We start from the raw sequence: 15844 nt of genomic DNA on the forward strand, positions 1-15844 counted from the left end.
TCAAAATGTTGGTTCACGAATATATTCGTTGGAATTCCAATACGTACTAAAATATTCGTTAATGCGCAAAACATTTAAGATTGAGCAATCGTGCCTGATTTCAGCACCATGGAGAGAGACTGAAAATGTTTCTTTGATTGTTTGTCTCTGCTGATGCAGCTTTTCTGCGCACACTGCGTCTTTTTGCACGTCATGTTCGTCTCCCATCATCATGCCACCATGACCATGCAACAAATGACATACAAATGTGTCACGCTCTAAAAAGGCTGCATCCATGTCTGCGTGCTTCCAGATCGTGACGGTGGCCGACAGTGGGGGGTCTGTGATTAAGTAATGCCTCACGTTATGTAACTTGATGGTCGTCATACTGTGCGTTGGTGCATGCGCTCTTAGTTGCCTCGCTTTGTATCCAAGTGTGTATGTGTGTGTGTGTGTGTGTGTGTGTGTGTCCTCAGCCAGCCCTACTCTCACAGCTCCATCCAACAACAACAGAGCAAAGCAGCAGAGGAGCAGAGAGGAGGCTGGAACCTGCGGAGCATCAGCAGCAGACGAGGACGAACGACCCTTTGTACTTCACCAGTAGATACGCATCAGTTTGACAGGAATATACGTCACATATACTCAGGTAACAGCTCCACAGACTATTTGTTTGTTTGTTTAAAAAATAGGCGAACATTTTGGTTTATGAATAAAATAATAAACTGCGAGCAGGTGGAAAACGCGGACCTGTTTACAAGTTTAGAAAAACAGCTGATATTGAATCTTTATTTGAATGTGTCGCCCGAATTTTAGAAGTTATAAATGTGCCGTGAGTTATTGTGTGTAATCTGACCATATGTTTTTGTTTTGTTTTTTCTCGTCTTTTGTTCTGGAGTCATCCTTATGCTATAAGTGGTAAAACATATTTGGAATACTGGTGGGGGCGCCAGAAACAAAAACAATATTCAGCTGTTGGGTGGATAGACAAAAAAATACGACTTCCTAATGGGAGCTTGTGCATAAGCTACAAAAGGGTCATAAACATGAAGTCACGTGGTAAGGTATTTCATTTGATTCCATCAGTAAATTTAGAGATAAAAACATTAAACGTTATATTTTTTCATTCATATTCATAAAAACCTGTAGTTCTTTGGGTTTTATAATATGGTTCAATGACTTCAAGTAGGAGCTGGGTTTGTTATTGTTGTCTTTTTTAATGACATTAAATTACTTTTAGTTTCTAAAAGGCATTTGTGGTCCATCATGTTCGCAGGCAACATCAAACACAGACAAAAAGCAGTTTGCAATAGTATGAAGTAAGAATAATATCTGGTGACCAGAAGTATATTACTGGAAATAATACTGGACAAGGACGTGTTGGAAGCTGGAGTTAAAGCCAATATGTATATATACACATAAATTCCATATATATGATGTTTCATAGGATTGTTCCTGGCATTGAAAAGGATTAGCAATGATGACATCATTCAATGATGATGCAGTTTGTTTCAGGGTCAGTGGTCTCCTTTAAATAACTCAGAGTCAATGTCATTGTACTGTCCTTTTTGAATAACATTGACAAGAAGACTGTGCAATTTACTTTGTTTTTAGTTTTTTGATTGTTCAGGATTCATCTTGTCTGCTTTAGTATTAGGGAACCATTGATTTGCAGGGGACAGAAATCATTTGGAGTCAAGAATGCTTATCACATGCTTAGCAAAAACAAAAGGAAATCAAACTGAGGCATTTACATTTACATTGTACATTTTTAATAGATGGACAGATGTCTATGGACTATCTATCTATCTATCTATCTATCTATCCCATCGAATCTATCCCTCTATTAAAAATGTACGATGTAACATATTTGTTCCAGTATAAACACCACAGTTACCAGAATCCTGTTTGAACCAACTGAGGCAGCTGAAATGTGATGTGCTTGTTTTTGTACCTGAAGGCCACACATTCACTGGGACAGGATGTTCATTCAGTCTGAAAAACACACTCTGCCGCTATACACCCACACACCATCCTGCTCGGTACACTGTGGATATTTGACAGAATCTAAGGCCAGTCAGCAGGAGCTGCACTGCACAGATTTGCATATGACTTGTTCTCATCTCATTGGCATTTTCTGTGCAGTTCTAAATCCAGGATTTCTAATTTTCCATCAAGGCTTGTGAGGGCACAGCAACAGTCTTGGTGTCTATAATCTGATCTGCCTGTGTTGCTGCATCGGGCAGCTCCCTTGTGACGCTCTAGCTAATGTGCTAAAATGGCAAAGTAAAAGCTAGAGAGAGAGAAGTGAACCTATAATGAAGGGATGAGGTGGAACATCTAGATCAGATAATTATGAGGCTGGTAATAGGAGATGGATTTTTAATTCCCAGGACTGTTCTAATTCTGCAATATCTCTGCTGCTTTTATCCTTGGTGGTTCCGTGGAAGGCTATTTGCCTGAAATCTTCTTATAATAAGGTCTGACAGTAGAGTAGGTAAAATAAAGTAAGAAAGACCAACATGTATTCTTCTATTGGATGGACAGAGTGAGGTTTAATGAGGGAAGAGCTATTAACACCAGTCCTACACAGTATACAGTATATAATACCATAGTTTACTGTATACACAGTTAACTATGGTATTATGTAGGACATCTTTGTTTGTGGTAATGGACAAATGGAACTGATAAAAGGCAAAAAAAAAAATCTGATTCATTAAAACTGAACCATCTGGAAAAATCTACTGAACAGTCAGGCTCAGACTCATTGATGTGAAAGCAGTGCAGAGACATTGGGGTCAATTACGTCATTCCTGGTGAAAAGGAAAGAGATTGACCCCATTCAGAGACAAGAAAGCAAGTGAAGTGATTGTGTAACTTTAATTCATCCATGATGGGTAGTGTAAATTATTTAGAATGAAAACATGAATAAAATATGTTTATTTCCAGTATGCTTACAATGATGTGTTAAAATTATATAATGTTGGTCACATCCACCGAACAGAGTGACTTTGTAGCTTGTGGCAGATGGTTAAACTCTTTAATTACAATGATTAGTAGAAGCAGACGGACACATTTTTACCATAGCTGTGAAACTAAAACCACTTTAATTACAAAAGGCTATAACCAACAGCCTAACAGTAAAATGTCTGTACTTACAGTGAAGCATTTTTATACACTTAATGACCACTCAGAGTACTTTACTCTACAGTTTGTTCCACATTCACATCCTTACCGTTACTTTTTGGCACATCTTCTATCACATATTTTCATTCTCTTTTATAGTCACAGTTGCGAGGAGAAACTTGGTCTACGTTTCTTGTCCAGGGACACATCGGCATGTAGACTGATAGAGCCATAAATTGTTTTCCCATTAGCCCAAGGAGACCAACACAATTTTTGTTATTAATAACAACTAAAGAATGACATTTATTTTGTTTTATTCATGGATAGAAATTGTGAAGTAAGACTTTTTGATCAAATTTACCACTAGAGGCTGCTAAATCCTACACATCTATATACCGTATGTAAGTAAATCAGATTATTATCAAATTACATGCTGCCATTCATCCATCCATCCATCCATCCATCATCCATCCATCCACTGCTCAGATTGACTGAGCCTAATAATGGATGAACAAATGAACACAGAGGTAAATGTGATCTTTTTGATTTTATTGAGCTGAGCGTGAGAGCCACACCAAAATATTAGCCATATACACAGTCCTCAGGAAAAAAGACAAACTTGATTGTTTTTCCTTCTTCCTATTTATTAGGAATTTAAAATAAAACACACCACGTGAAGCACAATGGGACCATTCCAAGAGTTTGCTGTAAGTCTGATCACTGTTTCTCATTATTTTTGATAAATTTAAGATTTATTGTAATGTTAAGGTGGTAAACTGTGGTTCCTAAAGCTGCAGTATAAATTACAGCTAAGGGCTGAAAACATGCTTCACAGTTTTCTTTACTAACCAGGTAAAGAAGTCATCAGAGAAAGGGAGCCCCCGCAGTCGTATCCCAAGATTGGTCCTCCACCCCTTCCGGTTAAAGGAAAAAGGATCTCCTCTGTCTGATTCGCCATTTTCAGAGGAAGAGGGGAAGGAGTGTGACCTGAGCTCAGACCATTCTAAAAGAACCATCAGTACCAACAGTTTCTACTCAGGTATAATGTAATCCAATACAAGGTCGAATGAATGACAACAAACATCATCAGTTACAGACTTGATGTTTGTTTTCACATAAAGAAGCAAAGTTTGAAAGTTGACCTTCTTTGAGAAAGCTGTCAGCTGTCATCTGATATGACATGGACCTCAGTTCAACCTCGAGCTATGACCTTGTGTTTTTGCCCAGCCTTTACATAGTGTCTGATGACTGTTACCTGTCCACAACAGATGACACCGGCTGCCCAACTAGTCAGTCCGCGTCCCCGTCCAAAACTCCATCAGGCTCAGAGCGGAGTGCCCACGGGTGCCCACAGCCCACCCTCCCTGAGCGCAAGAACAAAGTGAAGCGGGTCAGAGTGATGGCAGAGTGGAAAGGTGAAACACGCAGCACAACAAGGCACAAGAGGGAGCTGAGGCCACCTGTGAAAACCAGAGGTAAACAAAAACTGTAGGAATATACAAAAATAGAAAGAAAAAAAAGAGAAAGTTAGAGCAGAATTGATATGTCAGCTTGGATATCCATGGACTCTGTATTATCACCTTTAATAAATGTTGTTTTTGGACAGCAGTGTTCAAATCCAAAGTACGCTTTATTTGTCAGTTGGCAGCAGTAATCAGACTAACAGCCATGTTGACCTGAATAAAAAGTGGGTGAAAACTAGCTTCCTGAATAAAAGAAGCCCAATACATTTTTTTATTTTGGTCTGTACATGTCACTCATCTAGAAAAGTCCACTCTTAAACCAAATAACATTCCCTTCCTGCCCAGTCTTGACTGAGAGTGAAGCAGGAAGCTGATTGGTTGAGAACAAGTGCTGGGGCCTTTGGCAATTAGGCTGATTAGCAGAAATTTCCACATTGACTGAGTGTGTGTGTTAGTTCACAGTTGATTTCACCCAGAGGTGAAGGATCACTCAGTTTCTATTGTCACAGTTGTCACAGGAGTTACTGTGCACTTTACAATGGTTTTGTTTGATGGAAAGAGATGCTACTCAGGTGAGACTGAATGATTTAATTTATGTCAACAAACTGTGTCAAACAAACTTTATTTTCTACATTTTGGCCATGTCTTAAAATTACTTTTGTGTAATGTGTGTGAGTCAGTTAAAAAGATGCAGAACTGCCTTTGTCTAATTGCAGTGTGAAGATTGTGGAGATGTAGTATAATTTTAATGTCATACAAGAAAGTATTTTGACATTTTATTAAAATTTAAAGAACACTGGACAAGCAAAACCTGCTTCCTGCTCAGAAGTGAATTCAAATCAATTCCATTCAAATTCAAATTGGAAATAAATTAATGAGACTATGTAGTTTTTAATCATATTTGTGAGAAAAGCTTTTTCAAATAATACTACACTAAAGTTTATTGGAAAAAAAGTCTGTGGAAGAATTGGATCAAGATTTTTGGCATCAAGTAGAGAGAGAGAGAGAGAGAGAGAGAGAGAGAGAGAAGGCATCAGCAAGGCATTCCAAATCTGATTAAAAGTTTTATCTATCATGTATCATTGAAATAAAGCTCAGTCTGTTAACTGTCATCATGGATCTCTTCCATGCAGGTAGTGAGATAGATTTCAGCTCCTCCAGCAGCACAGGCAGCCCGAAGACCAGAGAGAGACTCTCTTCTGTCTCAGCTGTGAAGAAGGCGCCTGCACGAAGGTGAGAAATTCAAGCCTTTCTAACTACTTTCTAACTACCTTTCTTTATACTACCTTTGACATGCACACACTGACTAAATTTAATCTTCAGTTGTGCTTTTGGAGAATGTCTGAAAAACTAACATGTAACATGAATAATTGCTTTGGTTTGGCTTGTGTGTGTTTTGTAAAAGTCGTGGCCCCCATATCAGAGCCCTGCCAGTGTTTAAACCAGCGGGGAACTCCACAGTCAACCATGATCCAGAACTCTACACTTCCTACAAGACTCCTCCTAGAGCTGCCTCCTCCATCACCACCACCACCACCAACAGCAGCAGCTGCCTCTCCAGCCCTACATCCAGGTATCAGACTCTGATCTCTTCAAGTTTCTCCATTTGGCTTCAAAACGAATCCGACGTTCGCTTCCTGTGGTAAATCTTGGACATTAGCGATGGATAGAGCCGTGCTCTGTGTCCCTCAGCTCATGTCAGATGGAGTGATTGAGTGAGTGGGTGGCTGGATTAAGCACAGGCCTTTTTATTTTAATTTCCTCCCCTACAGATGGCTGGGATTATTTTGGCCATGATCTGTCTGTATCAAGGATTAATGAGGATTGAATGGAGCATTGAATGTCTGAATATGGCTCCAACTCAGAGACCAGGTTGGCTGTGGCCAGCTCGTAAGTGGACTGGAGTCAATTCACTTAGGGTTAACAGGAGAGGAGGGGGTCATAAATTTTTCAGAGGCTAAAGCTTTGTGGTGTGGACCACCGTGAAATCCTGATGCAGCGGTTTAGGATCACAATAAGATTCTTTTTTCTTTTTAAGTGCTATAAGGGACTTTAATGTTAACTTTAATTTAAAGGTTTTACAGTAAAGAAAATATAAAAAATGTAACGCAGCAAATGTTTATGAGAGCCTGGCCTGTGATCTAAACACACCTATCCACTCCTGATGCTCTGAAACATCCTGCTGTCAGCTTTACATTGCCTGGCCCACGTGTCATGTGACATCTCCTGTTACATTCTCTGCCTGCTCCTGCACCGTTTCTATTTCTGGCACAGCACTTATGGATGCCTCAAGTATCCCAGGTTGCTAGGATGCTGTAACACTGCAGGAGAGAGAGAAAGAGGCTTAGCTGATGCTTTGCATATCCTACAATCCTCCTATTTTGCATTCTGCAATGAGGAAACAAAAATACTTAATCTCTGTTTGTGAATATAAAATAATCAAATTTTAAGATGTTCTGTGATCTTAGAATTTGTTCCTGTGATTTTTTTTTTTTTTCCCCCTCATTGTTACATTACATATATTTAAAATGTGTATTCAGTGGTGAGTGGACTTGGAATTGAATCTTGAAATTGTCTATATTAATGCATGTACTTACTTGCAAGTAACACATTTCCTTGCAGTTTTTTTCTCTATCAATTATATAATTAAATAAATAAAATTAAAATAAAAGCACGGTCAGTTTGTGGAAATATTACAACCTGTTTGAAATACTGCACAATGATAGAGTTCTACATTAATGTAGTAGTGGTGGACAAGGTCTGATCGACATCTTTTCAACAGAAGAACCAAAATGAGCTGCTACCACTCGTGTGGCGACAACCATGGCATCAGACCTCCAAACCCAGAGCAGTACCTGACACCTCTGCAGCAGAAGGAAGTGACCATCAGACACTTGAAGACCCAACTGTTGGAGTCTGAGAACAGAGCTCATGACAGGTTAGTGAAGATGTCAACAGGTGCTGCTGTGATATATTTTTTTAATGGTTTTAATGCCCAGTATTACCAGCTGTGTTGAGGTGTGATGTCCTGGTGGCCATGCTTAACATTCAACAAAAACAAGGTGGAGTTTACACAAAAAGGTCACTGGATACTTTCAAACAAACAAAATCAAAACAAAGTAATTGGTTTATTATGCAAATGAATCCCAGCATCTACAAAAAGACACCGTTTCTGCAAACAAAATATTATTACAAGTGCTGAGCAACAGGAATAATAATTTTAATAATTGTGAAAATCCATTTCATGTGTGTTTGTATCTGATCAAATTTTCTTTGTGTAAATGTCATATCAGTCCCAGTTACTGTCCACACAGTAGTGTGTTCAACAGTTCTGGCCATATGCCAAGGAACACGCTCAATTACCAAATATGAGGAAAAGCCAGAGATGTTAATAGTGCAATGGCGATATCAAAAGCCTATTCATATCTCTGGCTTCAGGAGGAAGAAGCTGCCAAAGGCGATAGTCTCCGAGGCAACGGTAGCAAAGCTGTGACAGTAAGACAGCAACTGAGGGGTCACTGTTGAGCACCAATGACAGAAGCAGCGCTACGTGATTGTCTTTGAAAAAATAAATTATACTGGTCCTGCACAGTTACTGAGGTAGATGTGCACAGAGGTGTCTCAAAAGTAAGTGGATTATGTTATATAACCTTAAAAATGAACAAATAAAATCTATTTTAGTGTTTGTAAAAGTTAGACTGCATTTGCAAGCAACTCTGATATGTAGGTCACGTGTTCCATGGTTAGAAGAAATAGGTTTTTTAACTAACTTTAGTTAATTTATTAACATTTATTTGACATGAGTTGAATGTCTGCTCTTCTTAGGGAGACAGAGATTGCTGAGCTCAAGGCCCAGCTGGGCAGAATGAGGGAAGACTGGATTGAAGAGGAGTGTCACAGGGTGGAGGCTCAGCTATCGCTCAAAGAGGCCCGTAAAGAGATCAAACAGCTACGTCAGGTGGTGGAGACCATGAAAAGCAGCTTGATGGAGAAGGATAAGGGCATACAGAAGTACTTCATTGATATCAACATCCAAAACAGGAAGTTGGAGTCCCTGCTGCATAGCATGGAGCTCTGTCAGAGTGGTGCCAACCTGCAGGAAGAGAATTCTTTGGATTTCACTTGTGAGAGTCCAGATGGTGGTGGGAAGAAGGTGGAAGGAGAGGAGGAGGAAGGTGGGATGGGGTTAGGAGATCAAGCTGCTGAGGCGATGGCAGACAGTGGGCTTCTGTTAAACGATGAGATGGCGAACAGGGCAGACATTTTGGAGCAGGTCTTCATGTCCACAGCAGTGGACTTCAGTCAGGACTCGATTGAAAAGCTAAGAGCTGAAGCAGACTGTGGACCCGGTGTGTCTACGCTGTCAGGACTAGATCCATCGATTGATAAACCCACACTGTCTCAGCCAAGTACAGTTCCCACCACCACCACCGCCTCTATGAGCACACCCTCTCAGCAGAGTATGGAAGACAAAGAAGTACAGACCGACACAGCGCCAATGTCTCCAGATGTGCAATCACTGCTTTACCATCTGTTAAAGATTCATGGGTCTGTGGATGGAGGTTTTGGTCTATCAAACTCCACTGGTCTTCTGGGTCTATCAGATCTGTCTACTATCCCTGCTGATCTCTATGGTTCCCCTAAAATTCCACTTACGGAATCCAGCCTTGTTAACCCCAAGATCCCAAACACCACTGACTCTGGCATGTGCTCCTCTGATCCTGCACAGAATAAAAGGTTTATGGAGGAACTGGACTTTGGTGTTGACAACAAGGAGCTCTGCCTATCACCAGGGCTGGATGTGGTTGGCAAACAGTACTGGAGCAACAGCTTCCTGGTTGATCTGGTGGCTGTAGCGGCGCCCGTGCTCCCCACTGTTGCGTGGCTCTACTCCCGACACGGTGTGGACGGAAGCTCTCCAGTGTACAATATTTCTGCTCTGATTAGGGGCTGCTGCATCATGGGATTGCACTCTCTTCGTCACATCACGCGCAGGCCAAATGCGTAATGGCTTCCCACCTGCATGCGCACGCCTACCCTTCAAAGTAAAAGCACTTGAGCGTCTCTTTAGTGTTTGTGACTTTCCTTTGACACTTTATGATATTAATACAGTTATTTTTGTTCCAACACTGTTAGTTTGCACTGTAGTTACCATGAGATGAGGTAAAATGGTGACATGGAGGGGGTTATTTATAAATGGGGTTGTACAATAATTTCTATCATGTGTGTTGGCTAATCATCTGGGTAGATGGTTATCAACGTCTTGTGGTGTTTGTGGATCTTTCCATGTTAGGGTGAAAAAAAAAAAAAAATTTTTGCAAGGTGGAAGAGTGAATGTTGGTTTGTTTGATGGGTTCAGTTCTTAGTTGTTTGAAAAACAGCCAAAGCATCAATAATAGTTCACTTTTTTGGGAAGAGTTTTTTTTTTTTTTTTTTTTTTCCTGTTCATTTTGTTCCTCTCTTGGTTCAAAGCTTTAGATGTACTTCCTGTGTATTGTTCATAGAAATAAGTCAACACTTTAAAGCAAGTGATGCGTGTTCTGTGCCTGAGCTATGTGCAATACTAGTGGTTTACATCAAATGTCATTGTGTGTATCAGTATAATTAAAGCATGATGATTCTGGCCACATGTTTGGACTCCTGGTGTGTGTGTATTTTGGAGAAAAAAAAAAAGAAAAGAGGCAGAATAAGGGTTTGGTATTTGACACTCCAAATGTTTTACTGCATTTTAATAATCAAAATGTTTGTGTCACAGTTTACCACCAGGTCATGTCCTAATTCTTATGTAAAACCTTTGTCAATCCCTTGCCTCCACCCTGACATCAGTACCAACTGGGTCACTGCCACAGCAGTAGAAAACTGCATTCAGAGTATTACACAACACCCTACCACAGGACATGAATGTTCAGTTAGCCTTTAAATCCTAACTGAACTTGACATCTTTGCCACTTGACTTTTTGTACTTTACAGCAACATCTCGTTGCATAATCCTTCATTTTAAGGCATACGTCAAATGAATTGGATGATGTAATCCCATTCTGGTCTTTAAATTTGAGTTTGTTGACATGTCGGCTTCTAAAATAGAACATGATGTAGGCTTTTAGGCCTAACTTGAGTTGGTTTTGGTTCTTGGTTTCCCTAAAGACTTATTTTCCTTTTTGAAAATGGGTCAGTCTCAACAAAGGTTTTGGCAGGAAACAGTATCCTGGGATTGAGAGAAGTGACATCATTACAGTGAACTATTATAGCACTGTTGACCAAAGGCCACATATACTGTAGTTCTCTAAGAACTCATGACCTTTAGGGTCAACAACGTGGTCTGTCAAGGTTGACACTCTTAAATGTAATTTCATCTTAATTTTGGTAATATTCTAAAAATGCTGACTGAACATCAGCCAGAGGAGTCAGACAAGTATTTTACAGATTTTCCTTTGGTTTTGTTTTCACAAAATGACAGGAAGTATTTGGGTAATAAATTTAGACTAGGTTTTGGACCTTTGAAGACTCTTGAAGTATTTCACCACACCAGCCTGTAAATGTATTGTGTCAATACGAAAAAACAGGCCACAGGTTAAACAAACCACATTTATTTAGATGTGTATGAATTAAGCCTTTTATTCAAAAAGTGTATAGGGAATTGAGCAGGTATAAAATTCACCAGTTGATGAAGTTCCATCTGTAGACTCAACAATTGTTTTATTGTAAATGTTCAGCCATGATCACATCCACAACATAAAGTCATACAATGAAAAACAATAAGATGTGGTTTAGGACTTCATTTTAGGAATAATTAGGTGTGCAGAAAGACAAGAGAATGACATGCAGCTTTAATTAGAATTTTAAAAACAAGCTAACAAGAATCTGTCCAAAGTCAGAAACATCTACTGACAGTAACCTTTAAACCTGATATTCCATTTAATGGCTTCGTAATAATCAGAATCGGCACCAAAGAATGGATCAATAAACTGACTGATTTAAGTATTATTTCAGTTGAGGAAATGTTCTTGCTGGCTAAGATTTTCTAAATGAAACATTCAGCACAATGGTGTATCCCACTCCACTCACTTGCTGTCATTGATCACAGATACACTATCTTGGAACAAACATAATTTACAATCCTTCCTCCAGTTGCTGTTGTTGCCATGACAACAGCTTTTCAATCAGCAATGGTGCCAAATTCTCCAGTGGGCACCAACTGTTGGTCTTACACTTTCAATTGAAAAAAGAAACAAATGTTTTTACTGGTCAAGGTTACTGCGCTAGAAAATGTTTCAGAATGCCAGAGCAAATTTTCCCTTTTAACACAGTGATCAGCAGATGTTTCCATATTAAAGCCAACAGTCAAAAGATAATCTATAGAAAAAACAGTAGCCATGAGATTACCATAGGAACCCACAGCATATGGGAAGGATTTTGTCTCTGCATAATTGTACCTTTTCTTCATGTTAGATGCAAATTGTCAATGTGTATCTGACTGCACAGTAGGAAGAGATCAGAGCAAACGTCGAGCAGTAAAAGACAGTTTGACCATTGATGGACGTAAATATAAAAACACATGAATCAAACAAACCCCGGGAGATCACTGAAGTACAGTGACGCTTAAAATTAACAAGACTCTTTGTCATTTCAGGGATTAAAATTCAGACAAAGACACAGGTACCAGTTTATGTACAAATGCCCCTGGGGGGAAACAAATCAATGAAGAAAAACTTTTATGTGACCCTTTAAATTTTAATGCTGCATCTAATCCTTAAGCTTTAATGAAATAGGTTGTATAATTACTATTCCACTGAGGAACAATGCATCATACCCTCAGACTGAAATGGCTGCTGGTGGAGACCTGGGTGGAGGAGAAGACTAATGAGAACAGTGGATATAATCCTGCTTAGCTGTTTGGAACAGTTTAAAGATAATTTAATGGTTGATTTAGAGTCTTTTGCACTTTTTCACCCTTTAGCTCAAAAGTTGTTTTTTTTAAATAAATGTTAAGAGAGCTTGACAGCAATCTTTTGCTCCTTCTTTATCATTCTCTGCGCTTCCTTCTCCATCTTCTTCCTTTGTTGCTCAATGGATCGCTTCTCTCTCTCTGCGATCTTCTGTTCTCTGTTAAATGGAAAACAAAACAAAACACAGAATATCAAGGGGAGGAGGAAACAAGTCTCACTTTTGATGTACAAGTTTGTAAATGCTGCCACCTGGTGGCCCCCCACTAAATATACTCTAACTATATCATTGTAAATTGATAAAGCATGAATTTGAATTTAAAGGGTTAATAATTTACTATAATAAAAGTCTGTTTTAAACAAATGTATATATTGTTAAGGAAAAAGTTTCCTACGTATTCTTTGTTGTTAGTATTAAACTATTTAGTTTATCATTTCTGTTGTGTTTTTTACATTTATATTTATGCATTTAGCAGACACTTTTTTCAAAAGCGACTTACAGATGAGGATCAACATTAGGATTAACATTATCAAGCATATGGTTCCTCTGAGAATCAAACCCAGTACACTTATTCTGTTTTGTTAATTAATCACTCTTCCTTCACAAGTGTCTGCCGCAGTAATTTATCTGTTTAAATAATGAACCTAACCGACTGCATTGTCTGGACAAACAGGAGTGGTGCACCGCTGTTGTCTGCACACACAGTTCTATCTCCACTGACTCGTTACCTGAGCACCTCCTCAGCTTCCCAGGCAGCATTGGACTCGTCCTCCCAAGCATTTGTATCCTCTTGCCAGTTGTCCATTTCTCCAAGCTCCGGCTTGTAAAAAAAAAAATAGCACAAGGTAAAGTAGTATTTAAACCACACATTTAACCCCCCAATCTCATCAGCAATAACACTCCAGTATTAGTGAGTATGTGCTCTTTAAACCAAAATTTAAATGTAGATTTGCATGCACTAGCATGAAGTTTCTTTATAAATGACTGTTCATTCACTAGAAACACTGCTTGGTATTTTTAGGGAACCAAAAGAAGAGCAGGAGTAACTATGAGGCAAATCCTATACTAGAAGAGAGACTCACTGAGGGTGCACTGAATGTCATCATATCCTGAGAGGCTGCCAGTCTGCTGGAGAATCCTGCTGAGCCATCAGGCACCAGGTAGTTTAGAGGCTCTCTCTTTTTCAGCACTATCTGCGATCAGGGAGCAACAGACAAGACAGTCAGTTTTTTTTATCATACATATTCCAATAAAATTGTGCTTTCTTTTAATTGCTTTTGCGTGATTGATACTTGAAAAATGATTAATCTATGCAAAACTCAATATAATTGTAGCAACTAGCTTGCTAAGAACAACAGCATGCGGATAATTTCTTAACAGTGACCTGTGTTTTATTTAATTAGTCTCTCTGGGCATAATGCGCATTGATGTATAGAATACCTTTTGTGTTTTCCTGATAGTAGGAGCCATGTCCTTGAAGTAGTCAGGCTCTTCATTTTCATCATTGGGTGAAGCTGAAACATTCCCGTTGCCACCTTCAATCTTAATACTTGTAGGAGCATCTTCGTCCCAGGAACTCCATTCTTCAATCTCTGGCTGTACAAAACAAACATAGAATTTAGATTTTATTTTTTCAGAATAAAAATGCAAGGATACATCTTGGTGTAAGAAATATGTATATTTATAGACTTTGCACATCAAAAAGTGACTTTTTGGCTGACTTTCTATAGCTTTTTAAATATTAAATGTTAGATCCAAACTTGTTTATGGTGGAGAGTTACATCTTGTTGCTGACCTGCTTTGGTACCGATGATGAAAAATCCACTGTTGTTGGTAGAGTTATTTGATCACCGCTGAGTTTGCGGCCCCTTCCACTCCTGTAGTATTTTAAAATGAAACAAAACATCAAACACTCAACATCAAAAACTGTTAAAGCTTTCCCTATCAGTTAAAAAGCATAAGGGCTTGGTGAAAAATCTGCTTGATGTTAAATACAGTATGTTGCGATTGACAATCATTTTCTTAAGAAAAAAATGTAAACATCAGCATAGATCAGTAGGTTGTCCTCACCTGCATATTAACCTTTTAACAAAGGTCAGAAGGCTGGCCAAACAAGTGCAGATCTTGAAGAGACGAAACTGAGTGATGGCCATAATGAAGCTGGTGAGAATAGAGAGGAGAAATAAGCACTCTTTCTTATTCTCTGACACATGTCAGCAACTTCATTTAGGATTACTGGTCAAAGAAAAGTACAGTTACTACTAAATACGAAAAGGATAACATCTCATCAAATTACATCATATTCCAGTGAAGAGGAGCCAAACCAGATAGTAGAACATGAGTCGTTCAGAAAAATGTCTATTGAGATAACACAGAGTGAAAAGCAACCCTCCAGCCCTTATGCTTTCGGATGTTACTTGTAAACGGTGCTAACGGTGCTGTATTTCTGAGACCCACTATGGAGTTTCATCATCTGTTGGGTCGAACACATACAACAGAAGAATAATCATCTTTAACGACAGGTTTACGTTTGTAAACCTTCCTGTGGACCCAAAAGACCTAAGTTTACTTACAGATCTAATAAATGCAACAATAGTTTAATAGACTTAAAATCATCGTTTTTTTAACATTTCTCTTCAACACGTCTTTGCTTTGACGTGACCTCAAAGCGTTACTCACATTACAGGAGTTGATTATAGTGTAAACGCCGAGCAGCTTCTTTCTTCTCCCGTGGCAGGATAAACGAGTTCATTTATTTGCTAACCTTCGCTTGCTAGCATAGCCCCAAGGAAAACATGATGACTCTGAACTTAGCGATTGTCTCCGTGGATCGACGCATAAGCGACGATCAATGTGATTGCATCGTCTACAAAATTAACAGTACTACAGCTACACACCCGTATGTGGTGTCATGACAGAACCCGCAAATTCGTGTAGTTGCTCATCTCTTCCCCGTGGCTGCCATCTTGGTGCTTGGATGGGAGGAGCCGGAACACGGAAGTAAAGCTTGCTCCTCCTTTGGCGCTCAGTCGTCGAGGCGCCTTCAAATGCAATACGGAATCATACAATTTCTTTTTTCAATTAAAAATCGAGAATTATTATAAATCGTTACACGAGTGGAAACATGATTAAAACCACTGAAATATTATTCAAAGACAGACACATGTTTGCCGCGCATTTGAAAACATTTTTACAAATGTATACGGTCGTCTTTTTTAGTCTGCCCTGAGTTCTTCGAGTGAATTAAATGAACTGCAAACACACAGCAACCAAAACATTTAAATCGAAATCGTGCGTAGAAAATATTCACGAGTGTTACATGCATGTTATTATAA

At 39.1% G+C, this 15844-nt stretch overlaps 2 protein-coding genes across 5 annotated transcripts; one reads left to right on the plus strand and one right to left on the minus strand.

The window, feature by feature from the left end:
- Positions 1-465: 465 nt before the first annotated feature.
- sybu (syntabulin (syntaxin-interacting)) lies at positions 466-10196 on the plus strand. Of its 3 annotated transcripts, none has more exons than XM_017038177.2 (8): positions 466-625; positions 3753-3809; positions 3955-4141; positions 4371-4577; positions 5699-5798; positions 5971-6138; positions 7351-7503; positions 8391-10196. In XM_017038177.2, exons 2-8 carry the CDS (start codon positions 3786-3788, stop codon positions 9571-9573), a joined length of 2022 nt encoding a protein of 673 aa, XP_016893666.1. In that variant the 5' UTR covers positions 466-625; positions 3753-3785; the 3' UTR covers positions 9574-10196. The 3 variants fall into 3 exon arrangements, with proteins under 3 accessions (XP_016893666.1, XP_008322001.1, XP_008322003.1); XM_008323779.3 differs by having other exon boundaries at positions 470-625; positions 7348-7503; XM_008323781.3 differs by lacking the exons at positions 466-625; positions 3753-3809; positions 3955-4141; positions 4371-4577 and adding an exon at positions 4985-5137 and having other exon boundaries at positions 7348-7503.
- A 1044-nt stretch (positions 10197-11240) lies between these two features.
- On the minus strand, positions 11241-15551 carry ebag9 (estrogen receptor binding site associated antigen 9). Of its 2 annotated transcripts, none has more exons than XM_008323783.3 (7): positions 15407-15551; positions 14580-14669; positions 14305-14386; positions 13950-14105; positions 13592-13702; positions 13238-13329; positions 11241-12668 (listed from the first exon to the last, which is right to left on the minus strand). In XM_008323783.3, the coding sequence occupies exons 2-7, from the start codon at positions 14660-14662 to the stop codon at positions 12551-12553; spliced, it is 642 nt and encodes a 213-aa protein (XP_008322005.1). In that variant the 5' UTR covers positions 14663-14669; positions 15407-15551; the 3' UTR covers positions 11241-12550. The 2 variants fall into 2 exon arrangements, with proteins under 2 accessions (XP_008322005.1, XP_008322004.1); XM_008323782.3 differs by having other exon boundaries at positions 12551-12668; positions 15189-15508.
- Between the last annotated feature and the right edge of the window lie 293 nt (positions 15552-15844).

Source organism: Cynoglossus semilaevis, chromosome 13 (assembly GCF_000523025.1).
Source record: "Cynoglossus semilaevis isolate Cse_v1.0 chromosome 13, Cse_v1.0, whole genome shotgun sequence".
Classification (NCBI taxonomy): Eukaryota; Metazoa; Chordata; class Actinopteri; order Pleuronectiformes; family Cynoglossidae; genus Cynoglossus; species Cynoglossus semilaevis.